At 40.2% G+C, this 26,255-nt stretch overlaps 11 protein-coding genes across 11 annotated transcripts; 6 read left to right on the top strand and 5 right to left on the bottom strand.

The window, feature by feature from the left end:
* Positions 1–21: 21 nt before the first annotated feature.
* Positions 22–1,771, bottom strand: BATDEDRAFT_18805 (uncharacterized protein). Its single transcript, XM_006676503.1, has 6 exons — positions 1,754–1,771; positions 1,479–1,574; positions 1,194–1,411; positions 906–1,106; positions 507–836; positions 22–436 (listed from the first exon to the last, which is right to left on the bottom strand). The coding sequence occupies exons 1-6, from the start codon at positions 1,764–1,766 to the stop codon at positions 104–106; spliced, it is 1,191 nt and encodes a 396-aa protein (XP_006676566.1). The 5' UTR covers positions 1,767–1,771; the 3' UTR covers positions 22–103.
* Positions 1,772–1,942: 171 nt separating this feature from the next.
* BATDEDRAFT_86455 (uncharacterized protein) lies at positions 1,943–2,511 on the top strand (the record flags this gene model as incomplete). Its single annotated transcript, XM_006676983.1, has 2 exons — positions 1,943–2,012; positions 2,153–2,511. 2 exons carry the CDS (start codon positions 1,943–1,945, stop codon positions 2,509–2,511), a joined length of 429 nt encoding a protein of 142 aa, XP_006677046.1.
* Positions 2,512–2,781: 270 nt separating this feature from the next.
* Positions 2,782–4,099, top strand: BATDEDRAFT_86456 (uncharacterized protein; the record flags this gene model as incomplete). Its single annotated transcript, XM_006676982.1, has 6 exons — positions 2,782–2,834; positions 2,927–3,035; positions 3,146–3,305; positions 3,527–3,548; positions 3,638–3,884; positions 3,980–4,099. 6 exons carry the CDS (start codon positions 2,782–2,784, stop codon positions 4,097–4,099), a joined length of 711 nt encoding a protein of 236 aa, XP_006677045.1.
* A 511-nt stretch (positions 4,100–4,610) lies between these two features.
* On the top strand, positions 4,611–6,519 carry BATDEDRAFT_34413 (uncharacterized protein). The gene is made up of 8 exons (XM_006676728.1): positions 4,611–4,801; positions 4,878–4,965; positions 5,086–5,099; positions 5,270–5,292; positions 5,406–5,420; positions 5,497–5,614; positions 5,713–6,329; positions 6,388–6,519. The coding sequence occupies exons 1-8, from the start codon at positions 4,663–4,665 to the stop codon at positions 6,412–6,414; spliced, it is 1,041 nt and encodes a 346-aa protein (XP_006676791.1). The 5' UTR covers positions 4,611–4,662; the 3' UTR covers positions 6,415–6,519.
* Positions 6,519–9,331, bottom strand: BATDEDRAFT_34412 (uncharacterized protein). The gene is made up of 2 exons (XM_006676727.1): positions 8,961–9,331; positions 6,519–8,827 (listed from the first exon to the last, which is right to left on the bottom strand). Exons 1-2 carry the CDS (start codon positions 9,308–9,310, stop codon positions 6,658–6,660), a joined length of 2,520 nt encoding a protein of 839 aa, XP_006676790.1. The 5' UTR covers positions 9,311–9,331; the 3' UTR covers positions 6,519–6,657.
* A 1,639-nt stretch (positions 9,332–10,970) lies between these two features.
* BATDEDRAFT_36615 (uncharacterized protein) lies at positions 10,971–12,570 on the top strand. The gene has a single exon (XM_006676783.1). It carries the CDS (start codon positions 11,059–11,061, stop codon positions 12,388–12,390), a length of 1,332 nt encoding a protein of 443 aa, XP_006676846.1. The 5' UTR covers positions 10,971–11,058; the 3' UTR covers positions 12,391–12,570.
* A 182-nt stretch (positions 12,571–12,752) lies between these two features.
* Positions 12,753–14,804, top strand: BATDEDRAFT_22884 (uncharacterized protein; the record flags this gene model as incomplete). Its single annotated transcript, XM_006676595.1, has 7 exons — positions 12,753–12,788; positions 12,936–13,087; positions 13,210–13,268; positions 13,361–13,568; positions 13,681–13,834; positions 13,911–14,587; positions 14,681–14,804. The coding sequence occupies 7 exons, from the start codon at positions 12,753–12,755 to the stop codon at positions 14,802–14,804; spliced, it is 1,410 nt and encodes a 469-aa protein (XP_006676658.1).
* Positions 14,805–15,127: 323 nt separating this feature from the next.
* Positions 15,128–17,169, bottom strand: BATDEDRAFT_86626 (uncharacterized protein; the record flags this gene model as incomplete). Its single annotated transcript, XM_006676852.1, has 5 exons — positions 15,128–15,239; positions 15,328–15,665; positions 15,868–16,704; positions 16,797–16,885; positions 16,977–17,169. The coding sequence occupies 5 exons, from the start codon at positions 17,167–17,169 to the stop codon at positions 15,128–15,130; spliced, it is 1,569 nt and encodes a 522-aa protein (XP_006676915.1).
* A 1,435-nt stretch (positions 17,170–18,604) lies between these two features.
* BATDEDRAFT_22882 (uncharacterized protein) lies at positions 18,605–19,659 on the top strand (the record flags this gene model as incomplete). The annotated part of the gene is made up of 2 exons (XM_006676594.1): positions 18,605–19,069; positions 19,195–19,659. The coding sequence occupies 2 exons, from the start codon at positions 18,605–18,607 to the stop codon at positions 19,657–19,659; spliced, it is 930 nt and encodes a 309-aa protein (XP_006676657.1).
* Positions 19,660–20,026: 367 nt separating this feature from the next.
* Positions 20,027–22,145, bottom strand: BATDEDRAFT_9831 (serine C-palmitoyltransferase LCB1; the record flags this gene model as incomplete). The annotated part of the gene is made up of 7 exons (XM_006676486.1): positions 20,027–20,587; positions 20,685–20,870; positions 20,969–21,098; positions 21,163–21,368; positions 21,464–21,560; positions 21,700–21,800; positions 21,876–22,145. 7 exons carry the CDS (start codon positions 22,143–22,145, stop codon positions 20,027–20,029), a joined length of 1,551 nt encoding a protein of 516 aa, XP_006676549.1.
* A 529-nt stretch (positions 22,146–22,674) lies between these two features.
* On the bottom strand, positions 22,675–25,470 carry BATDEDRAFT_22880 (uncharacterized protein; the record flags this gene model as incomplete). Its single annotated transcript, XM_006676593.1, has 10 exons — positions 22,675–22,980; positions 23,062–23,254; positions 23,334–23,519; positions 23,589–23,732; positions 23,840–24,101; positions 24,221–24,269; positions 24,338–24,709; positions 24,862–24,968; positions 25,066–25,215; positions 25,320–25,470. 10 exons carry the CDS (start codon positions 25,468–25,470, stop codon positions 22,675–22,677), a joined length of 1,920 nt encoding a protein of 639 aa, XP_006676656.1.
* Between the last annotated feature and the right edge of the window lie 785 nt (positions 25,471–26,255).

Raw genomic sequence — 26,255 nt, 5'->3', positions numbered from 1 at the left:
AGTTCAAACAGGGTTTGTTTTAAAATTCATTCATTGTGTAACAAACAAAATGCAGTTGTAGTTTGTAACAAACGTTGAAAAAGGTAGATAGCTTGAGAGCCGCTTAAAGCATTGACTCGATCACAACAGCGCTAGCACCACCACCTCCGTTACAGATTCCAGCAATGCCTTTACGACCACCACGTGTTTTGAGAACATTGATCAACGTAACAACGATACGTGCACCAGAACAACCAAGTGGGTGGCCAATGGCAACTGCACCACCAAAGACATTTACCTTTTCAGCAGACAATCCAAGGATTTTGCTGTTGGCAATCGCAACAACAGAAAAAGCTTCGTTGAGTTCGAAAAAGTCCATGTCCTCGATGGTTTGATTAGCGTGTTTCAGTGCTTTAGGAATGGCAAGGGACGGTGCAATCGTGAAGCGTTCAGGTTCCTAAAAGACAAAGATTGATACAGGTCAGTTGCATGTATTCAAATCTGTGCTAGATACAATATATACGTACTCGAGCAGCATCAGCCCAGCCAAGAATTTTGGCCACTGGAACGAGTCCCAATTCCTTGAGTTTTGATCCAGAAACAAGGATCAAAGCAGCAGCACCATCGTTCAAGGGACTAGAGTTTGGAGCAGTGACAGTTCCATCAACAGACTGAAAGGCAGGTTTCATAGCACGAAGTTTGGAAATATCCAAGTTGTTGATGCCCTCATCTTCAGAAATGGTTTTTCCAGGTTTACCACGAACGCCAGGAATTTCCACATTGACAATTTCGTTTGAGGAATGACCAGCCTTTGTAGCTGCTTGAGCACGTTGGTAAGATGAAATGGCATAGTCATCCTATATGGATTACAACAGATTTAAATTAGCATACCAGACATGACTAGGTGATAAACATCGATAATATACCTGAGCTTCGCGAGAAATCTCAAACTCTTTGGCACACAACTCTGCAGCATTGCCCATGACATACTTGTTGTAGACGTCAAACAGACCATCCTTGATAATACTGTCAACGATCTCTTGATTACCAAACTTTGTACCCCATCTCTGTCCAGGAAGATAGAAAGGAGCGTTGGACATGCTCTCACAACCACCTGCAGCAATAATCTAGATAAACTTGATTAGCTTCAATACAGACTATAGATGGTTTATGAAGCAACCGCAAACATCATACAACTGTGCAAGATAACATACATGAGCATTTCCAGAAGATATCGTCAGAGCAGCAAGCTCAATGGCCTTCATGCCAGATGCGCACACCTTGTTGAGCGTAGTGGCAGGAATGCTCTTTGAACAACCAGCACCGAGAGCAACCTGTCTAGCAGGATTCTGGCCATTGTTTGCTGAGAGGACATTACCGAAAAAGATCTCCTCAATCAGCTCAGGATTGATCTTGGCCTTTGTAATAGCAGCTGGTTTTACAAGTTATAACAGAAACATGAGATTGTTGAACACTCGGACTCTATTCAAGCTGCTTACCTTTCAGAGCAATGGAGCCAAGCTCTGTTGCAGTAAGAGGCTTGAGAGCACCACCAAAGGAACCCACTGGAGTACGAACAGCACTAACAATATATACTGAATCAACAGCAAATGCATACAGTTTAGTATAACGATGAAATCAGTTGACTGGATGCTCGGGCTGTAGTAGAACCAGCCAAAGCCCTTTGGACAGTCCAATATCTTATACAAAAGTATAATATTGATTGCAGATTCCATCCAGCTGCTTCAGCAGCGACCTTTAGTTTAAAACTCACCCGACTCTGGCATCGTAGATGAATAGTGCGGGTAAACCCTACAGGTGGATCAGCGGTTAATGCGTCCCTAATCATGCTGTAATGGCTTATCATATTCTACTTGTAGCAAGATTCAAGCTTAACTCGTCTCGATCCACTGCTTTATTATCACTGCAACTTCAATAAAGCTTGTATTGTTTTTACCCGATTATGTTACGCTCATCTGCTGATATTAAAACTGTTGCTCGTTCCGAGTCTTTGAAAAAGGCTAATACAAAGGGTATTGCACAATACATTTCTTATTGATTCGCAAGTCCACCAACTGTCTATTCATTAACTGCTATGCAGTTGAATGGTGTTTTTGTTGGTCGAATGACTTGTATTGACTTGGATTTTGTCCAAAAGATGCTGTATTTGTAGAAAAAAAACAAACTACAAAAGACAAGTCAAGTATTCGTATAGCAAGACCAACGTCACTTTCATCTACTTTAACCTCGGCTCAAAGACTGGTTCAATGTTCAACACCAACTGCAGTCGATTCGCGCGTCTTATCAACGAAACCACGTTCAACGACACACTCGACTCTTGCTGCTGCAAAAACTAATAGTGTTGTATCTAAACCCAAATCAGTTTCAAATACTCGTCAATCTACTCCAGTATCAAAAATGACTACTACCATGTCCAAGTCTCGATCTGCTCAACTCAAACCCGTGCAAAAGGTGTCAGGAGTGCAAAGGCATTCCGTCTCGGCCTATTCTTTAACTGCCAAGGTTTGCTAAAAATATGGGTTTCAGGAGTTTGATCAAATACAAAGCATAAATAATACTGATTATGCCATTGCCAATCGAATTAATCCTTCTAGTCGGCTGAAGCTCCAAGTTTAATGCAACACATAAAGAAAAATGGCCTTGGACCAGGTGCTTTATATCAAGATTGCTAATATTTTACTGAATATGTAAAAACATCAGTGCTGATAAACTAGTGTGTTTTCAACTTTGATGTTTAAATGGACGCAACATTTAGAAATCCCAAACACGGTTACTCTTGCAATGATTGCCAAACGAAACATTCCCAACTGGTCGTTATTATCTTGTTCTGAGCTGTAAGTTATAGTGTATCACAGGCTGCTTAAACAGGTGTATTATTTTCAAAGTATATTGTTTGTAATCCAGTTTGAATCTTTAATGCTATCAGATTAGAGGAAATGAATATCATGACACACGTTCGACTTGACAACGAATGCATTGTAAAGGTAGCTGAGCTATACCGATTACCAAGAATGACTCATCTCTACCTATCAAGGGTAGGTTGATTTTGTGTCGATCAAACATTTACTATTTTATATGGGTTGCAAGACAGTGCAATATTGATAGTCAGATATCGAGGTAGACTAAATTAAAGCATATAATCTAGAATATGCTGGACTCTATTCCAAATTTGGATTTCTGTCAAAATACTATACGATTTTTGATTCTTTCTCATAACAGATTAAAAACTGTTCAAGGAATTCAACAATGCACTGCTTTGGAATTGTTAGATCTCTCTGACAACCAAATTATTATTTTCGATAAAGGTGGAGTACAGTTTATATTGAATACATCATGTTGAGTATATACAAAACTGACCCATTCAGGTATTGTATTTCAGATGCATACCCAAAATCTATCGAGTATCTCATGATGCAAAACAATCCATGTGCGGAATCGCCAGATTTCAGACTGCGAGTTGCAAACAGCATTACAAGTATCAGGGAAATAAATCAAAGTCGTGTTGGTTGCATTGAGCGTCGACTAGCAAAACATACATTTGGTGGAATGTAAGTTGTTATACTAAACATACCGCATATTCAAACATGGAGTTTAATTTCTAAAAATCAATTTGGTGTTTTGGTTGAATTCAATATAGTGAAGATATATTGGTAGCATCAAGCAACACTACTGATTTGAACGGGATGGATAGCGAAAGCTATTCTGATGAATCCGATGATGATTCAAATGAGCGTGTATTGCCACGCATTGATACACAAACCAATTCAATTCAATCCAAATCACTCACCCATATTGGTGTTGACAAAGAACCGGATTCAGCATCAACACAGTACGAATCAGTTATTTCTGAGATTCTTGATCGATCTCGCCAACGACAGTCTGAGGTAACAAATGCTTGTTCCAAATACATGATGGATTGTGGCATTGGCGGGTTTGTCAATTGGATTCAATGCTCCAACTGATTTAATTTTTTTGGTAGATGGAGCATCAATTTAAAATGAAAACGAATCTATCAGCAGGATTAATAACAGAATTTAAACAACAAATGGAACACTGGATTACTCAAAAACAGCAAAATCAACACTACAGACAAAAATGAGTGACAGGCAGTTACGACATGATTTAGAATGCGAACCAATCATTAACTATTCGCGTCATCACGGCCGTATTCACTTGATAAAACACTAAATAAGGGTGTCAAAATACAATAAACAACCAATCTCATGACATGGTCTTCAATTGTGTAACAAAAAGCAGTGTCGCAAGGTATAGAAGTTGATAGTGTCTATAAGCCCTGTAGACAATCGCTTGAGTAAAGAGTAGTTTTGTAGGGCGTGATCCCAGACACAGAGGGAGAATTGAAGACATTGATTTGTAGAAAGTGCAACAAAGATTCCAACATGATTTATGTTCAAAGAGATGGTATAGAAGAGGCTCGTTTACGTGAAGATGGCTGTACTATTAAAGCAGTGCAGATCGATTGCAGACTCTCGAGAGTCACGTTATGTGGCATCGTAAGCAGTAGCAAGTCAACCGGAAGATGGACCGGAAAATGGACCATCTAAGCAAAAGAGGGTTTCTTGCGCTTGTTCAAGACAGTTATTTCGACAATATATTTAATATTCTTTCTGAAACTCACTTGCATCGATCCCATACTACGAAATGGTGTCCTTTAGTGTCAACTCGCCTATTCCTACAGACATCACTACCGAGTGTCGCAAATGCGCTAATATCATCGACCACTTTGTTAAACCCGAGAAAAATAAAGGTCCTGACCAGCTTATTCCCACTCATATTCTGGGTAAGAATCATTAATGCAAACTAACCAGAATCTTGCCAACTGCATTGATACAACAGCATGCTAACTTTCTAACTAGCGAATGCCAAGGGAGTTGCCATCATCACTGTCATCAAAGCAGGATTCATCTTTTCTGGACGGGGCGGAAGTGGTCTTGTTGTTGCCAAGTGAGCCATATGGATTGCTTTATTACGGACTTGCTGAATTGTCTTGTTACTAATTGGTTGTTTGTTTCGGTATTGAAACAATGTTCACATGGTGCTGTTATTCTTTGCTACAACGGATAGACTCGCTGATGGATGTAAGTTGTCTGTTTTTGCTGGCTATAATTATTGGCGATCGTAACAAAAATGAGCTTGAAGCTTATTGGTTTGTTGATACTTTGCATCTGTTGAAAGTGGCAGACTAGCCATATATTAGTCTGCTTGTATTGCTTTTACTCATCTATATGTTGTTTGATATGTTTTACAGCCTGGTCTGCACCGTCTGCTATCGTAAGACCAACAACTGTTTTTCGTTTAGGATGCAATTGTGTAATTTCAACCTTTTTGCTAATTGAGCTTCTGTTTACTAAACTTTTATGAATCTGCTTCGGTTTCAAAATCAGGGCACTGCTGGAATGGTATGTCTATATCCTTTGTTGCTGGGACTATCTGATGTACTAATTTTGTTTTGGAACTGAACATGCATGTATATAGGGTGTTGGAGGACAGATTGGTGCGGAAATCACCGATTTTGTTATCATCTTAAATACCGATGATGCGGTTCGTGCATTTAGTATGGGTGGAAATGTCACTATTGGTGGAAATCTGTCAGGTATGTAGCTTGGAAGCTTGTTGGTGCGATGTCAACTGTATTGCAATCACAACGCAATTAAACCGTAAGCTTTACTAACACAAATTTGAATTGCAAAGTTGCTGCTGGCCCTTTTGGTAGAAACGCTGAAGCAAGTGGAGCCATTGGATGTTTAGCTGCTATATACTCGTACTCAAAAACAAAAGGACTTTTTGCTGGAGTTTCTATTGAAGGATCTGTTATTGTCGAACGAAAAGAAACCAATGCATCCTTTTATAATGCTCGTCATACTCCTCGCGAGATTCTTTCGGGATCAGTCATGAAGCCAAATGCAGCTCAAGTGTTGTATCGTGCTTTGGACAGACGTGTAGCTGCTTCTAATCCACAGATGCCACAAGGCTCTGAATTAAACACGGCCAATCCTATGTCGGCACCCATTCATAACTCTAGTAATCTGCCAGCGTATACTTATGGAGGACCAGTCGGTTCTTCTAAAGTTTCGCCACCTACCCCCGGATATATTGCTACACCTACAACTTCCACTGGTTTACGCAAGCCACCTCCAATCCCTCCTGTTCTTCCTCCTCGTGTACTTGCTGCTCGCGCTCTGTATGATTTTAATGGAGAGCAGCCGACCGATCTGAGTTTCAAGAAGGATGATATTGTCATTGTTACTAAGCGCACAGATAGTACTGAAAGCTGGTGGGAAGGCGAATGTGATGGTCGCAAGGGCGAAGTAAGTTGTCGTACTACATTTTGATAATACAATTGAATGCTAACTGAGTCGTTTATAGTTTCCAGGAAATTATGTCCAGTTATAGTACCCTGTCCGAGGTACAGATACATAGTACAAATAGGACCTTGGGTGTATTTTGATTTACAATCTTGAAATCTCACCATCTACTAAATGAATTCGCATTCTTTTGAATTAGACTTTTATTTGATTAAGATATTGAAAAAAATGATTGGCCAAAATTCTAGGTCTTGCAAAATGAGAATGACAGTTGGGTTACAAGACGGATGATACGAATCATTTAAGCCCGAGCTAACGTTCATCTAACGAGCTACATAACGTTGCACTGAGGGCACAGCTCCATAGACTCCTCGTCTTCGATGCTCCTAATTGCCCTACCCTGTTCTGGATCTTCTTCAAACAGTACCAATTTACTTCCAGATGACGCCTGTACTTTTTCATCCAAATGAGAAGCGATGCTGCGCGAAATAGCCGAAATGCGGATTGTGTGTTGAATCACTCCACGACTTTCATCCATATCATCGCCATCCAGATTCGAAGTTTTAAGCGTCGAGGAGGGTTTGCATCCACAACTCCATATACAACGTTGCAAATTGGGTTTGATGTCCCATACGCCATGGGACACCCAAACTTGGACCACTCGAACTTTGTCAGCTATTTCATTGAAAAAGTGTACACGAGGGAGATAGATTTCTGTAGTGGCATTTTCACCCTTGTTCATAAAAAGCCTAGGATCGCCAATCCACGCCCCTGTAGTATCTACACTATGCTCAAACGTGTATACAAACTGTTTTAGGTTCAGATTGAAATCTTGAGCAATGGGCGTGCCTGGAGTTTGAATAGCAAACGGGCGAGTAAATGCTGTAAGTGCACGTGCTCCTGCATCTAGCAAAGTAGATCCCTCATGAGCTCCAGAATAAAACTCATCTGCCAAAAGAGCTGACTTGCTGGATGATGGGTCTACCACACCGTCAGTATTAAAAGTAAGTGTCTCTACTTTGCTGCTACTGCTAGCAGTTGTTGACACGTCGGCAGTCAAATTACTTTTCGTTTCCGAGTCATACATGTGTTTCTCTACTTCTTTTGCGACCACCATTGCTATGGGCGGTGCCCAAATACTCAAATCTTCTCCATTCCATTGATCTCCCCACAAATTGTTGTTGTCAGAACAATAGTTCCACAATGTGAAATTCATCAGATTCCGTTCAAGGGCATTCATGTTGGCGTCAAGAGCTTGGATTTGGGCCGAATAGTCACCAGTAAGATATGCATGCCTGTTATCCATATCATATGGAATTCCAATTTCACCCACTACACAAGGGTAGTTTCCCATTTGATCCAAACCCTCTTGCTGCAACAGTTTCAATTGACTTTTAAATGTCGATCTGACGCCTGCTTCTCCAAATCGCACTGCAAAAGCTATGCTTGAATACTGGCCTCTCAAAAACCCGAGATAGTCCACTCCATACCACGTGTTGAAATGCTTGGTAATGAGAGTGAGCCCATCGTACCAATGTGGAGCAAAGCACAATGGTCCGTCAAGGGCGTGGGTCGAAGAGTTGCTGCCATATTCTCCATTCGAGGAAAAACTCGGTGGATAGGCATTCACAGGAGGCTCGACAAAAATAATAGCAGAAGAATGGACAGAGCGAATTCCGGTGGCAAACTTCTGGATAAAGGGCATCCACGCATCAGTGAGAAAATTAATGTGCTTCCCTGTTGTAGGATGCTTGGAAAAGTAATCGGGCTTGAGAACAGTATGAGAGAGCGGATCCCATACACCATGGTCGGCCCAAATACAAGGTATGTTGTCGTGCCATGCTCGGATACCGTGAGGATCAACAGTCTGGGTGGCCACACAGGTTGGACCAAATGAGCCTACGTCCCAGACCTGAACGTTTTGGCATGCAATGCCCGCGCCAAGAAGCATGGTTTGCAACGGAGTAGGGGTCAAGCCTTTTCGCAGCTCTTGTGACTCCATAAGCTTAGTAATATCCTCGCAGCCAATATATCCCGATGACGGCTCATTGAGCGTATCATACCCAACCACTACATCCGATTCAAGCCCAGGCGTAGCGTGGATGGCTTTAGCTAGAGCAGTCACCGCACCCAAATAATGCGATTGTAAAAAGTCTTGAATATTTACACCCGATACAAGACAGTTGGGTGCAAATATACGGCCGGCAAAGAACAAGGTGAACATTGTTGCTGCAGCCAGTTTGTAGTAATTAGTCGCCCAAATCATCTTGGGATAGTGGGCAGGATCAGGGTATAAGTTCTGGACAATTGCAGCATTGGTTGAAGCAAAGTTGCGAGGGTTGAGACCTACTAGATCCAGTGACCATCCAGGTGCTCCCGATCCACCACAATGACGAGACCATACATCTTGATGAGGGTCAATGAATACGCGAAATCCATACCGCTTGGCTACAAGTAGAATTTGAACAACATAATTGATGTAGTCGTGGTCGTATATTCCTCTATAGTTTGGGTATTGCGGAATAGACAATAAATTGAAAAAATATCAGCTACAAGCTATACTATATGGATTTGTATATCTATCCATTGCTACAGTGATATGATGAATATGCAAACATTTGCAATAATACTTACGGCCCAGCATGTTCAATAGCCTCCCAAGTTGTATTAAATCTTAAAAAGTTGAATCCCCATGAATGCAGTCTAGCAAAGTGCTGGTCAGCCTCATCCAAAGGAAAGGGCCTTCCCACAAAAGATATATTGCGATGGTCAAAAAACTCTTCAGTTAAAAATGAATGTGATGGCAAGCGAGGCGTGTAAGGTTGCTTTACACTGCCAGATAGGTTGACACCTCGAAGGAGAACTGTGCGTCCTGTTATGGCATCGATGAAGAAGCGAGTGTTTTTTGCATGAAGAGGACCAGTTGCAGTTGTTTTTGGTTGATGCAACTCTGTAGTTGGTGAAGTTTTCATGATTGGGTTCATGCTTTATGCAAGTACTTTCACTTGCAAATGGTAAGTACTGAATAATAGTTTGACAGTGAAATGATTGAAAATATGGATTACAGCCGTATTCACGTAAAATGGAACTAGTATTTATCTCGCACTGTTTTGCTTTGGAATAAACAATGCTTAAATATTCGTTCCGTTTTCCTACTAGACATTGGCTGCTTATTCAACATTATCAATTCTTCCTGTGTATGGGATCGCCCGCCCTACAAAACCATTCCTTATTCAAGCAATTGCCATCAGGGTTTAGGAATAGGCAATATGGAACTCTATACCTCGCGACATGACTGTTTGTTGAACGGCTGGCAAGCCATGTCTAATCAGTCAATTTGTAGTCTTGTGAAATGGTGTATTGTCTAGAATCAAATGAATGTCAAGTATCCTTTTAGTTATTGTTCGGAAAATTCTAAAATATAAAAGCATTTACAGATCCCTTAATAACCTCTATATGACACACAAAATTAAGCTGTAGTTTTAAACTGAGATTATCCCCTCCTCCCTTTGGTATAGTCATACATTGCACGATCACCAAGTTTATCCATTGCAATTCAGATATTGAGTGACTATTTTAATCAAACTTGTATTTGTTGTATTCTAATATTGCACAGATATGCTCACATTTTAGCCAAAGAAAACAAAGGTTGCATGTCTCGGGAATACAACAGCCGTTATTTCCATGTTGGCCACCCAATTTCGGCTTAAAGAAAAGTACTGACTTGAATGGCATGAACACCTATTGCTTATATCTCCTATGCCGTGGCGACAATCTGACTTGTTGACACGATCAGTTTGTCGGGCGACCTGCTGCTCTTCTTGATTGAATGCAGGACGTCACTCATTTGGTCTAGCGGTTACTCGCCGATCTTGGTTCTGCTATGACGAAAGAGCTTTGATTCTCGACCAGTAGAGTCTATATTAACCTAAAACAACCGTGCAGTTTTACAAATGGAGAATTCACGTTTCCGAAAGGCTGCTATTGCAGCTTGCTTGATGCTATTAATATTTCCGAAACACAATAAATTGGGCTATTGAATATAAATATTTTTCAGAGTCCCTAACCCTTTTATCTTGAGCTGCAGAAAGAAGGGTGCACTAGAGGCTGGAGAGTTGAAAAAAAGATAATCAGGTATGATGTATGTGTAGCAAGTCAGCATGACGAGGGTCAAAATGAAAGTGAAGTCAATAGATTTGCAAAGCATATGTAGCAAGTCAAAGCATTTGTCGCAGATGATATTCATAATAAGAGGCACCGTCAAGCAATAGCAGGGTAACAGTGCTATGCGGTAGACCATAAGTCATTTGTAGATAGTTGGGATTCGTAGCAAGTGCCTCATCAATGCATTTCCGTGGGCTCAAGAGCTCCACTACAATACAACAAAGGCACAAGCTCAGTGGCCCAACACCAAGAGGCACACTTTGAATAAACAAACCATCATGATAAAAGGATCGTCATTTCTATCATCTTTCCATATTGTGTATACCCGGCATCAACCCAGTCATACAAATCCACTACATAAACAGACTTGTCTATTTAGCTGTTATTACATCTGCTCACACTTTGTCTTGGATCACCTCAACTATATATTAAATTTCGAATCCGACAATTTGATCAGTATCAACTCCGACGTTCTGCTATAACCTTTCCAATCGCAGTTTGATTCTTAAAGACCAACCTTTTTCTCAATCCAGAAATCATCTTTTAACTTTACGACTTGTACTTCACAATGCCTGCACTTGCATCCACTATTTTCAAAATCAAGGCTATTGCCGATTACATTTCTCCGTCTCCACATCTGCTCTCATTCCGCAAAGGACAGCCGTTTTATGCTCTTTCTGCTGACAGTGAGCGTGGGGTCTACTTTGTATCTACCCAGTATGCGACTCCTTTTGCTCGCACTGCTGTATCAGGCATGGTTCCCATCCGCTATTTCCAAGAGGTTGATCTGATGAGCAGGGACAATGGTCTTCCTAGCCAGTCTACTTCACAGAAGACGGACCGTCAACGCCAATCCGCGGTTGCTCAGACAACATCCAAGAAAAATGAATCCAATGCGGCCAACTCCGACCAAATGCAGATTCAGTCAGAAACTCAGGTTGCGGCCAAGACTGCCGCATACCCTCAGGCTCATGCAAAGCGCAGTTCGCCACAGGCTGCTATTGTGCCACAGTCCATGGCAGCCACTGTGGCTGAAGCACATGTGTCATTACCACCAGCTCCAGCTGTGCCAGCCAAGAATGCTACTCACTTTACATCGAGTACTATGGACAGAGTCAGAGATGCTGCCATCCCTCGCTCTCAGCCCAACTCCAATCATAAGCAGGGGTTTCAGATCTCTGCAGAATGGGCTACTCTCTTGCGCTTTCAGCCTCATGTCATCTTTGCCGACGTCATGTCTGTTCGTGCTACTGGACGCACTACTGGCGATGAGTTTAGAATCAAAGTAATTCGCGGTGCTTGTAGCCATGTGATGATTCGCTCCACCACCGACTTGGTTGAGTTGCATCGACAGATTGTCTGTCAATGTCCTACCGTTTCGCTTCCCGAATCTCCTTTTTCTAGCTCTTATCAACTCCTGGATCCTGCCACAAAGGTCCAAAAATTGGAAATTTATTTAAACACCTTGATCTCTTACCCTTGGCGTGCAAATGGGGTTTCATCGTCTGCCAATGAACCCAATATGCCTACCGTAGTTTCAAGTTTTTTCCACCCACAGTCCGAGGCAGAGGCTGCAATGCTCCATCAGTCACATATTCGTCGTGATTCTGGATTTGATGATACATGTCAGCGCAAGGGCCTCAACCAGCAGGGTAAAATTCACGAGGTCTGTCCATGGACTATACAGCGCGAAGAGCAAGATGTCTCTAGCAATCTCCCGCTAACTGCATCACAGCGTATGTATTCCCAACAACACCACCAATTGCAGCATCACTATCAGTTGCAAAACCAACACCAGCAAAATCTGCTTGCTCAACAACACATGCAACAACGAAAACGTAGCACTGGCGGATTTTTTTCACAACTGTTCCGCGCTGGAACGCAAGCAGTCTCCCAATGATCACATCTTCATTATATTACAGTACTTGGTAGTCTCTCTCTGTTTGCATACATTCTGCGTGTCTTGTTTTTCTGCCATGTTTTCATACCTTTTTTAACTTTGCAAGGGTTTCCAGTCTAACATCTGGCGACATTTGATTAAAATGACATTTTTAAAATACAAAAATGTATATTGCACACTAAAATCTCGTTTTTATATTTTTTGGATAATGGGGTTGGAATAATATGCAAGCCTACACACGCTTACATGTTTAGTCAGTGGCCAATGAATTTCCCTGCACAAGTTAATTGAAAACGTGCTTTGCAACTCAACTCGCCATTCTGAAACAGCTACTTTTGCTCGTTGTACTACTCTTGACAGCCATGAGACGATCATCCGTATCGTTTTCCCAGACAGGTGTAAGCCAATTGGAACCAAGTAAATACTTTACAAACACAAAAAGTCGCAAGCAATCAGTAAAACCACCAAGCATAGCGACTCGTAAAGGCACAGGATCGTTTAAAGAGTTGAGTATTGTCGCTTTAAACTCTGGATCAAAATAATAGAGTATTCTGACACTTTGTAACTGGCCATGCGTTCTGGAAACTGTTAGTGGACTACATTTGGAGCAATTAGATGCATATGGGTCGCGTCCTTCAGTACCAACAACACCAATCATTTCCCACTCCAAAAACATGTTTACTCCAATTGAAGTGCGGTAGGTAATCCAGCATCAATTCCATATATTATACTGTTTGATGATGCTTTAGCTGCAAATACAAGTGATACATCAAACCCTATTTAATCAGATCATCTCGACTGCTATTTCAACACTGATAGGCAACCTACACGCCTTTTGGTTATAGACACAAAGCAGTTTGATATCGACCATTTTATTCGTAAGTACATGGCGCATATATAATCCAGTCGTATAGATTATCAATATAAATACACTTTAAACTATTGATGATGCTATGCTTTTGAAGAATAGGTGAAGCAGTGATCACCCATGCGATAAAACCTAATCGGGAACTTCAAAAAGTCCTCGACTCGATCGAGTTTGAAAATTTTCTAAAAGCAGGTGTGCTTTTTGTGCAAGCATTTATTCGTGAGCAGCTTGTACGAGCTCAAGAGCAAGCATCCAAGTCTTGGAACAATGTTCCTCCAGCATTCATTCGCCAAGTAAATGAAATTTCAAAGTAGGATTGTTTAATGATATTTTAACCAGTAGAATGCATCTTTTTGCACTATTTTATCTCCAATATTTTACTGAATTTAAATGGCTTGATGCTTATTTGGTTTGTTTTATAGGCAAGAGCTTTTCTCAATAGAAGGCATCTCAAGTGCAGATGCTTGCCATGAAACAAAAACCAAATTACACAACTTTTCATTGTCGTATTGCTTTCTACTACTATACAACTCTCGAAAATCGCATGGTTTAGCCAAAGAAAGATATCATTTCGAGGTAAGCGTTGAATATCTAATCATGTCGACAATCATTAACAAGGCACTACAAATAAATATGTATTGTGCACATTTAGGGAATATATAACATTGCAATTAGTTTTGTAAAGTCTACCCTGTCGGCACATTCACTCGATCAAGTCATTGATCACGAATTAAACTTTCTATTTCGATCACCATTGTTTGCAACGCTTCCAACAAAAACCATGATTGATCCGATTCAGCAGCAATTTATTTCTGCTATACGTGATTTGCAATCGTGCTCTAATAAAAACGGCACACTTCAAGGTCACTCTAACAACCCACTTGAAAGCATGGGCATGCTACACTTTATTAACTTAAATCGTAGAGACTCGTCATCTTTGCCGTGTGGAAAAAAGTTGCATGATGGAATGCAAGACTTGCCATCCAATCAATCGTTTGATCCACTAGGTTCAGCACTCAAACATAACCAAAACAGCCGTTGTAAAAATACACATGCATCATCACTACCACGTATGGGTGGTGTCGGTAAATGGGGAAACTATGTTGGAACATCACGACACAATCAAAAATTAAAACCCATGCATGCAAGCTTGGATACTAGCTCTAATTTTATGCAACTTTCATCTACTGAAGGGATTGGTGCTGCTCATTCTTCTGGTCATCCTGGTTCAACCCTTTCTTCTTCCGTTAGAGGCCGTAGCAGGGTATCTAGTGATATAAACACTCTTGCATTAAATTCTAGACCAAATACAGTGGATACCCGACACAAGTATGTCTTGCGACTATATTACTGTTCCAAATTTTGATTCTTGTCAAACACTGCTAACTGCATGTTGCTGGGTTGTGCTGATATGCATTATAGAAGAATATCACTCAACGATGTGCGAATGCTTCGATCACCTTTAGCAAATGAAACGCTGCCACCTGTTCAACGATTTTTGTTTGTCCAGTCGCGTCCAGAAGCAATCAGTAGTGTAGTTGGGTGACTGGAATCATGAATAGTGTGCTTGACTAAGCCTTGTTAGATCTTGATATATTTTCAATGATATGCTGTGGCAACAATTCAAATATAATTATATACCCTTTATCTTGTATTCGCGATTATACACTTTATGAGATCAAATAGTGGTTATAGACTAGAATATTGATTATATATTTATTGATGGAAAGCAACGGTAAAGTGTATAGAAATGATTTCAAGGTCATGGTCAATGTATCGTGTCAAATTGCAAGTGTATGGCATACATGAATTGAAATGTAACACATCAAATAGGTATGGGTAATCATTGGTCAAGTGTTGGCTCAAATATTAGGAGATACCTTTGAGTGCCGCTGCTGCCTGCCGTGCTGCATCTGGTGGTGCGGTTTGCATTAATGTCTCTATTACTGTTTCAAGCTCGTAGATTTGTGTTTTGAGCGAGCTATCAAGTTACTCGGCCAAAAGCCATACGTAAATAACATTAATTAAAATGGGTTTAAAACACTATTTTGTCAACAGTATCAACTCACCGGTTATGAACAATCAGCGATGCGTTTTGTGCCCGCTCTTCAGCAATTTGTGCACGAAGTGTATCCACACTTGTGCGCTCACCTGCTCCAGCACGCCTATGGTTTTCTAAATCCCGAAGTGCCAATTCCTTTTCTTTGATTAAATGCTGCTCGTGCTGTTCAAGTACTTTGACTCGCTTTTCAAGAACTGTAGTCTTATCCATCAGGGATTGGTTGGTCGATGTGAGTTCTCTCTTGTCGTGTTGGTGCTGAGAGATCTGGTCGCGAAGAGACTTGACAAGATCATCTTGTGCAGACTGCTCTGCATTAGGCTGGCGAGATCGAGATGAGGTAGGTCTCTATTATTGTAATCACAACAAAAAATGAATCAGTCACTATTTGATCCAACCATTGAGTATATAAGCATTTCATGTGTAATAGTTTGAACCAATGCAGCGAGCCTAAAAATAATAATAGTGTCTCGCTTCTAAACTGCAATAGTTTATTCCCGATAGCAATAAAATGCTGGAAAAGCCAAGATTCACTGTCATTAAATCTTACCGTAACAAGAGGTTTTTTTGACATGGCTGTCGACTGTCCTTGAGTCGAGGCAGAACTAGACGGACGAGACTTGAGAGTGCCTGCCTCGCCCAATACAGGTGTAGACATGGATCCATCATTAAACTGATCTGCTTCTCCTTCGATCAACGTACCCATTCCAAACGTAGCTGGGGATGTTTTTGGTCGCTGGGTCGAATCTTGCAGAATACCAATGTTGGTTTCGGCCGGCTGCTCCGAAGCATATTCCAGGATGGGTTGAGTAATCGATATTTCTGGACCAGCAGTAGTATATCTCTTGGACCAAGCAGAGGCTGTAGATGTGTCTGAATGGATGGCAGACACAGGCCTTGATGACTTGGTTGCAATAGAATTGGCAGATACAGATGCGTTTCCTGTTTTGAGAACACTCTTGTTAGCCGGGACTTGGCTTAGTTTCTGTTGTCGTGAGGACTGACTCGATGTCTGTTGCTGGATACTATTGCTTGCTTGTTTAGATACTGACGATCCAAGAGTCTGTTTTCCCATATTTAAGCTATTCATGGACGCCAACGGAATCGCTCCTGACGAGATCCCATCTGGTCGCTGCAATAAACTATAGCCTTTTTGTTTCTGTACACTAGCACTGGTTGGCCGAGTTACAGATCGTTTTTCCAGTGTTGAAGAAAGTTGGAGATATGAATGCGATTGTGTCTGATCCACACTCAAGCTAGTCGATACCGGTGGATGAGCATTGATATTCGGATGGCTCGATGGCAATATACTTGCATTTTCCTCAAGTCTTGCTGATCCTTTGATTGATGGTGCCTGCTGCGTGTTTGAGGCTACTCCATTAGTATCCTGTTCATTTGTTTCGAATCAGCGAGTTATAATGTTAAAACAGCACAATCCTCGATGTATTACCACCTTTTCAAATCTAATACATCACTTACAGACAGATCGATCTGTTCAAAATGCGGTTTTGTTGATTGTGAATCTGTAATGTTCATATCACTGTGTGTGGCATGCATTTCAAACGATTCTTGGTAAATTTAATACATGGCTAAATGTTAAGCCGATCAAGATTTGAGCTATATTGCCAAATTTAGAATTGCCATTTCAAAATACTTTACCTTTAGATTCTTTTGGTGTTTGTAAAGAAATGATGGGTGATGCCTGATGCTTGTAAGCGTATACCAGCTTATTAGGACTGGCAGAGGATCCAAGGCGGTTACTTGATCGAGGCTGTGAAACCTTTGTGGATTTGACTAGAGCTGTTGTTGCCATAGCTGAAGACGGTTTCGAACGCGCTTTTGCCTCTGACATGGCTATTACGACCACTGGGTATCTTTGATGTTGGTGGTGCAAAATATATTGTTTGAGTTTACTGCTGCTGGACAATAATTTATATAGATATTTTCTGGACTGTTTAAAATGTATTTTAGTGATATAGCAGTAAAAATTGCGGAAATTTTTGTTGTGGACAAGTCAATATACTTTTTAGATTCGGGTAAAGGAGTCTTGCGCCATATTCACGTAAAATGGATCACTAAATAAGGATGCCAAAATATATAGTAAACAGCCACTTTGTCAAATCATTGATGCCAGTTTCCGCTAAATTTACTGAACATCGTGTCGCCTGAACTCCTTGATAACAACTCTGAAAAAACATGTCCTAATATCTATTTGATTCTAGACAATACACCATTTCACAAGGCTACAAATTGACTGATTAGACATGGCTTGCCAGCCGTTCAACAAACAGTCATGTCGCGAGGTATAGAGTTCCATATTGCCTATTCCTAAACCCTGATGGCAATTGCTTGAATAAGGAATGGTTTTGTAGGGCGGGCGATCCCATACACAGGAAGAATTGATAATGTTGAATAAGCAGCCAATGTCTAGTAGGAAAACGGAACGAATATTTAAGCATTGTTTATTCCAAAGCAAAACAGTGCGAGATAAATACTAGTTCCATTTTACGTGAATACGGCTGTAATCCATATTTTCAGGTGATCATGTGGGCCATGTAAAAAGTAGTCGTGAGCCTTATTTGATCCAAACTAGACCCTTACCTCGTGAAGAGTAATGATGGAATTGGAGGCTGAAATCAGTTCAACTTCCAACACTTCAATTGCTATGGGCAGATAGTTTATACACCAGATTCCTTTTGCATCATCTTACAGTGACTCTGCTTTGTAATGTACAATATTTGTTGCGCTTTCCTACTACAGATTGACTTTAATAGATATTCACAATTCTTTTAAACAATGTCCATCATATAATACAATCAAGCTATGGTTTTAAATTGAGATGATCCACTTTTAACATAGCCATACATTCTACAATCACCAGATCTACCCACTTTAATTCAGATATTGGGGTCGACTTTTGATATTATCAACGAAACTAAAAACTTGTACATTCGCGTTTTAGTTCAAGACAACAAAATTGCACGTCTCGAAAATGCAGCTGCTATTTCCATGTCAATCACCCAATATTTCTTGTAATGCCCAATTTGGATGAAAGAAGGATTGGAGATTGAACAAGTGAGATTTACTGAACTTGTGATGTGATCATTCATACAGTTTTTTATACAAAAATGGGCACGGCGGAGAAGACCCGCAAACTTTAGAGTTTAGGACACAATGCTGACCAATGAATTGGCGTAAATTGGCATCAATCGTTTCATGAAACTGTTTATTATAGATTTTGATATTCCTATCTAGTGTTTCATTTACGTGAATACGGCGGTAGTAACATGTCTGCTCCCCTCCTCTCCACTGCCCAATTGCTACAACCAGAAAATCTACTGGTGTTGGTTATCAATATCATCGTCATATTTGGTAATGCACTAGTCATGGCATATTTTATCTGTTCCATTGCACATTCCAAACGAATGTGGTCACTTCCCCATCTGATTGTCATTATCAACGCAGCCGCCATTATTTCCCAAATCGTTGGGCTTTTAATCATGTATATGCCAATGGGGAGTTTTACTAGTATCGTTATGGGCATTAGTCTAGTTGTCGGACTGCTATGTCTTTTGGGTTTGATGCTACTTCAATTAGAGATTCGGATTGCATTTTCAGCGCTTTTACGAGCCCGCGAAACTGAGCGGATTGGACAACCTCGAGCAATCATGGTATTGGTACTGATTCATATTTTCTTTTGTTGGGCAGACTATATGTTTTTGTTCGGAAATCCTACCCGTTTTACTATATGGGTGAGTCTTACTTTGTGTCGAGAGTAGATGCATCTTGAACTATATGCTTTGGTTTTACTTTAAATCCAAGTTTTAAACGTGTATGGTATAAATCACTGGTGTTGACAAACTGATCGTATATCTAGTGGCATAGTATTGGTTTACCCCTCCAAGTAATTTGGATCACTTCTGTGAGCATGTACCAAACAGTTGTTATTTCCAAACAGCTGTTTATCCACCACCAAAATCTGGGCCAGCCCATCTCCAACTCAAAAAGCTACCAGATTACCGTGCCGCTGGTCTTGGGAACAGTATTAGGGATTGCTGCGGTCGGGTTTGTTATTAGTAGTGGACTTTTTGGCAGTTATCCGCCTGATTCGCCCTATTACAATCCTGCATGTCTATTCTATCAATTGGCAACCATTTGTCTAGGATGTGAGGTGATTTTCGAATCCGTGGCTCTTTTATCATTTACCCTCAAAATCGCCTCTTGGTCATCCATCAAAACTCCACCGTCGTCCAATACTGACCATAAAGAAACTATCGCTGTGCTCGGATATTCGAGATTGTCCCAGCTATCATCAGGCTCTCCTTCGCGCTTTACCATATAAATCTATTGTATTTAGTAAAAATTTACCACCAATGCACTGGTTATAAAAAGTCGGTGATATCTCAATATACAAAAATAAGGTTGTACCCGACATAGCTCAATAGTAAGCATGCCACAAACCAAAAAAGGTTTAAAGCGCATCGTTTTGGTCTGCTTAACGGACCATAGTAAACTACCATGACTAATAGATAGTCGTATTTTTATAGCCATGTTAACCCGTGTACAAAAAATTGACTTGCTTTTATCAATCCATTACATTAAATGGACATATCCACACCAGTAATACCATAAACAAATGATTCGGCTTCACACAACTATTTAATCCTAGTTGATGCATTTTCAAATCAATACCAAATTGAATCGACATTTTAGCGACTATCTAGACGATATTGCTTAAATACACGTTTAACAGCATCGCAAATCACAACACCACAACGTTCAACTTCACGAGCAGTAAATCCAGCAGACACAATAATACGTATTGAAGGTGGTGGTGGATTATGCTCTTGATTATACACATACTTGGCACGAGTAACAAGTATGCCGTCTTTAAGCGCCAAATCAACGATTTCTTGCAGGATTCGGTCGTTTTCTTGTCGGTTAGATCCAGATTGAAGTTGCAAGTGGATAACAGGAGATCCTGGTGCAGATGAAACATTTAATACAAACTCACCACCTATTTTCTGAAGTTTGGATTTCAAAATATTGGTGTTTTCTGCAAGCCTACCAAGTACTTCTGGTTGTGTTTCTAACTCATTCAATGCTTCAATAGCACCCACAGCAAGAATTGCTGGAAGTGATGCAGAGAATGTGTAAGAAAGACCAGAAAGTCGCTGATGTTCGACAATCTCCTTTGATCCGGCACAGAACCCACCCGCAGAGGAAAGAGCGTTACTCATAGACGCAACCATAATATCAATTTCCGAACTCTAGATCCAAAAATCGCATATTAAACAAAAAGGAAAACGTCAGTAAAATATGACAAGACCAAAGCTTAGTAGCAAAACCATCAAAAGTTAAACTTACCGGAATACCAAAATGGTCAGCAATACCTGCACCACGAGGACCAAGTACGCCAAAAGACATGCTCTCCTCTACAATCAGGCGGTATTTGTACTTGTTTTTAAGAGCTACAAGTTCGGGAAAAGGGCATATATCTCCAAGGTTTATATAGAGACCTTCAACGACAATAAACCTGCGTGTTAACGGTTTCTTGGAAATAAAATGGATAGATTTGAAAATTATACAAAAATTAAAAACTCCATCAAATACATCGAGATGCAATCAAGCATCAACAAATCCTGCCATACTTTGGCGCAATCTGTTTGAACTTTACGCAGCACTTTTTCTAGATCTCCCATATCGTTGTGCTTGAACCATTTGATCTGAGCACGAGAAATCTGCATTCCCTTTTGAGCAGCAAAACTAACAGCATCGTCACTGGTAAAAATAGAGACATGTTAAAAACAAACTAAAGTGTTTGATTGTAGCACTATGAGCTTACGCAATAATAATATCGCCTCGTTTGGCGAATGCTGGGATACAACTGGAAATGCATGCAAAGCCTTGAGCATAAATGATTGCCGCTTCGGATCCAACAAATCGAGCAATCCTTTCTTCTAGCTCAACATGCACATCAAGGGTTCCATAGAAACCTGGAGGTCCACAGCTTCCAACACCGTATTTTCGGAGTGCAGCAATTGCTTTTTCCTATTCCAAAGACTATCGTGATTAGCGCACTCTGAATCTGTAAAGCATAATTATAAACCAGTGGCAAATCTATAAACATCACATTTGAATCCAACCTTGATTGCTTCGTTGTTCATAATTCCCAAAAAGTTGAAACTAGCCCAATTGAGTCTTTCCTTGCCATCAGCAGACTTGACTTTAAGTCCGGCCATCCTGCATAAAATAAAGCAAATCATGAGTGTAGTCAGTAGAGTGCTGGATAGAGTGTTGTTGGCTATTAGAGCCAAGACAACAGCCCGGTTCAGTTGCCAGAAAACTAGACCAGATAGATGAGCTACAACAATGGACTCACGAGCTAAACACAGGGGTTTTGGCAAGCTCATCTGTTTGGAACTTGGTGAGCTTAGGAGTCAAAGGTTCTGGCTCCCACTCATCGATAAGATCTTGAATTTCCTGTATAGTCCTGACCTGGGTTAGCTATCGGTGTTTGGCAGACAGCATTGAATATAAACATGACATTTGCAACACCTTTTCAGTCAGTTCGACCTCGGCTCTTTGACCAGGCTGATATCTCTTGGCAACGAAATACCAGACCATAAATAAAATCAAACCAGCTTCCAACAGAGTGCGGAATGGATCATCTTGATACGATGCCTTGATGTAGCGATACAGAATCTGAGAACCTGGAATGGATGCATACAGCTGAGCAGCAACAGTGTAGGTGGTGTTTACAGCAATGACCAACTGATAGGCTGTTTCTCTTGCAGCTTCATTAACAAGACCAAAGTTTCCCAGCATAGTAGGAACTGTTGGACCAGCCATAATAATGTATATTTACGGTAATAGTTGATGGAAAGAGTCAAGGTCTGTAGTTGAGTTAACTTGACATTTTATTAGAATTGCTTTACATTAGCTGATACTCTTGAATGTTGAACAGAGCGAATTCATGTAGATTCTACTATTTCCATATAGCATTCAAGATCCAGTCTCAGTCCATTCAAGATCCAGTCTCAGTCCATTCAAGATCCAATCTCAGTCTATTCAACATTTATTAAAATACTCTTCAATCCTATTTCTATTTATCATTGAATAATTTTAAACTTTTAAATCGCTATTTTCTACTTTACAATGCACTAGAAATAGTTTTCATCAATCATAATTGTATTGATGTTTGCTCTCGATTGATTCCAAATTACTCCAACATTTCAAGATGATGGCAGTTGTCAGACTATATAATCAAAGGGCAATGTTTTGATAGCATCATTCCTTTATTTGAAGCATATTCAATGAGTGTTCGAGTCAAACCATGACAGCCAATATATAGTTTCTATTGAAATATTTGATACATTCCGTCACTGCCTGCAGTCACCATATACTCTGATGTTCGATCAAACACTACTGTTTGAACAGAATCTTGGTATACCTTGATGTCACGACTCTTACTGCTATCATTCACATTAATCAATCGCGCAGACCCATTGTTACTTGCAACTGCTAAAACCTCTCCGCTGGGATCAAATGCCACCTTGTTTGCTGCATGAGGTCCCATGTTCATTGATGCCAATTCGCTAGTATTGCGAAGATCCCAAAGCTTGACAATACCATCTGCATCACACGACGCAAACCTATTTCCCTAAAGTATGATTTTATCCAAAAAGTATCAGTGCAACCAATTACTACATCAGAAATGATCGATTCGTACAGAAATGCTCACCTTTATAGAGAAACACCCACTATTGATGGCATTCAGGTGTCCAAAGAGAGTTTGGGTGCATACACCAGTGCGGCCATCCCATAGTGATATTGTCTTGTCCCCAGAACATGTGAATAAAGTATTTGTAAAAGGCTGCCATCCAACTTGATTGACCGAGTCGGTATGACCGCGGAACGTTTGTCGACATTTCCCCCTATAATTTCAACCAGTTGATGGTGCACGCAGTTTAATACTGGTTCAATCACAATTCAAGACTTTCTATACCAACTTACGTGTGAATATCCCATAGTTTTGCAGTGTGATCCATCGAACTACTGGCAAGAAAATCACCATGATCGTGAAAGGCACAGCTCCATACAGCCTGAGTATGATCGCTCATTGTTAGTGTAGCAATTCCTTTTGAAAAGTCCCAAAGCTTGACTGTTCCATCTCCAGAAGCGGTCGCAAGTTGTGTTCCACTATATTAATGATAAAGCATAATGTTGGTTGGCAGTATCATAATTTTTTCCAAATAGTCATACTATTACCGAGGATGAAAATCACAGTCTGCAATCCAGTCTTTATGTCCTTCGCCACTCATGATTAATTCACCAGATGGAAATGCCCACATCTTCCAAGAGCGATCATCTGAAACACTGGCCAATATTGGTTTTTTTGGATGAAATTTCAAGCTACACAGTACAATAGTATAATAATAGTCAGCGTTTTTGAATTGTCCAAAGTAACCCTTGGCTTACTCTTGTCTAGCATAACAAGTCTCAAAACATAAATTTCTTACGAACTGATTGCCAATGTATGGCCTTTGACTTGATGAATTTGCTTGAAACTTTCGTACTTGGGAGTCGGAAATTCTGTAGATATAAATGGATTGGTTTTGACATCTGCCAAAAGTACTGCTTCTTTAAAACTGGATGATTTTTTTTGAATTGGCGCTTGCTGCTGTCCGTCTTGTGGAGCTGGAGTAGTTCGTGTAGATCCAAGAGGGGCTGGAATAGCTATTTCGCGCTGCACTGCACTGGTTCGTGATGATTTCGACACACCTATCAATAACAGTTATTAGCTAATATATACACAATAATATACAAAATTTAAAAAAGTTGATCATAACAAATAGGTAATTGAAAAAGCAAGTATCATGAAAACCTATTGCTATCCATACCTTTAGATGCCACTTCGGCATTCTTTACACTATCTTCCAATGTAACAACCTATTCAATCATAAAATTAATGGTCAATAGCATTTTAAAATTGAGTAAAGCACTCCATACCAACATACTTTAGAGATCAGCCGATCACGCTCAATTTTGGTCAGCATTTTTTCTTTCATGGCGATCTCGTACTTGTGTTGAAGTTGCTTCAAAGTTGGCTCATAGTTTTCATAGTGTTTCTTGAGTCGCTTTATATCTGAAATCAACTTATTTTTTTCTTGTACAACACGTTTATGATGCATACGATGAAAATCTCGCTCCTTGCGCAACTTGTCGTATGTAGCACGAGCTTTACTTGCAATGTCCTTGTACGTCTCTACATCTACACGTAGCTTTTGTAAAGCATCAGACAGTTCTTGGTTTTTTTGGTAGACATTGGGAACAATTGTAATATCTTCGGGTGCAAGCCGTTCTTTTTGCTGAAACTCATACCATTCGTTCTAATTTATAGGATTGGTTTCAATGTATAATTAGCAATTTTTTAAAAAGATATTCTGATTTAAACAAAGCTGCTTTTGCCTCGTTGGTTAATTTGGCAATTTAAAACCAATTATATCAAAATACTTGCCTGAAATGTCTCGAGAGATTTAACAAGTCCTTTGCTTGACAAGTAGTTGCGAATATAATCGTCAATCACCTCGGGGTGCTTTGTGAGTGTGGGTGTGAGCTCTACTAATCGGGTAATTGAATCCAATGAAACTATAGTGTTTGATCATAAGCATAAAAGTTGAGAATTTGGTGGGTTTTAGTGCTAGTATGCTGTAGTTTAATCTGCACAGTATCGAAATGAACATACTTCCAAAATAGTCTTTTTCGTGAATATTCCTTACAGCTTGATCCAAAGTTTCATCTACATCAGAATCTGAATAGTCATCAAATTGCTCTACAGCAATATCTTCATACTCCATGTTGTCATCAGAGTCATCCGCCGAGGCTTGGTCAGCGACTGCAACAAGTTATAAACACATCAAATCAGTAAAATAGCTGCCATATGCCAGTCTTTACCATCTTGCAATTATACCATTGGTAATGACGGTTGTGTTTAACTACCTTCTAAATAATAGGTTTTGGGTTCGTCTTCTTCGTTTATCGGCAGTAGTGCAACGCCTTTGGCTTGGCTCAACCCAGTAGGAGCAGAAACATCCGATGTCTTGGAAATAATTGTCTTGGTAGGCAGCGGTGGTGGAAGTACCGTGTTCATCTTGTTTAGATAAAGCTGCTATTTAATAGCTTATACTTGTCGAGTAAAGTGTCGTGCCATCTTATTGTGTTCATATCAGCCAAACGCGTAGAAGAAATATATCTGGCTGGAACCAGATCGACCTGAATAACTCATCCCAGTGTTCAACTTAAATAGGCCCACATAGTACTCGACTTTATATCTTATATAAAGCATTCAAACAAAGTTTGGTGAATTATGAAAGAAATGGATGGACTATTGTCTGCATACAACTCTTCTGCGAGTCAATTGCAGCGACCAAGGTCTTCCAAGTCATCTGTATCTAGTACGACATCTTTCTCAAGCTCGCCATCTAAATCAAAACAGCCTTTTGCATCTCGAGCTTTGTTGAGTACCAAGCCACTGCCTTTGCGTACTGTTGCTACATCTACATTAAACTTTTCTGGGAGTTCAGTGCTATTGCCAACATCATCCCCCAAACCTCAAACAACCTTGATGTCAAACAATACTTCAAAATCAACCGCTGGTTTTAAAAAAGCCAACAAAACAGTCAGTACTGCTTCCTCAACGTGTTCTTCCAAGTCATCAACCAGATCCATCAAGACGTCTCGCCAAACTCAAGCTGCTTCAGCCACTAAATCTCATTTGAAATGCAATGCAGCTGAAAAAACTGCAAAAAGGAATGAAAATAGTCACTGTGTGCCAGTTGAAACGTTTATGGAGAGACTGAATAGAAATGCATTGATAATTCAACGATGGTATCATGCAATCATGTCTAAAAGAAATCAGTCATTACAAAATAAGAT

The sequence above is a fragment of the Batrachochytrium dendrobatidis genome (genome assembly GCF_000203795.2).
Source record: "Batrachochytrium dendrobatidis JAM81 unplaced genomic scaffold BATDEscaffold_2, whole genome shotgun sequence".
Lineage (NCBI taxonomy): Eukaryota > Fungi > Chytridiomycota > Chytridiomycetes > Rhizophydiales > Batrachochytrium > Batrachochytrium dendrobatidis.
Note: the sequence above shows the minus strand (reverse complement) of the source record. Positions and strands in the feature narration are given on the sequence as shown.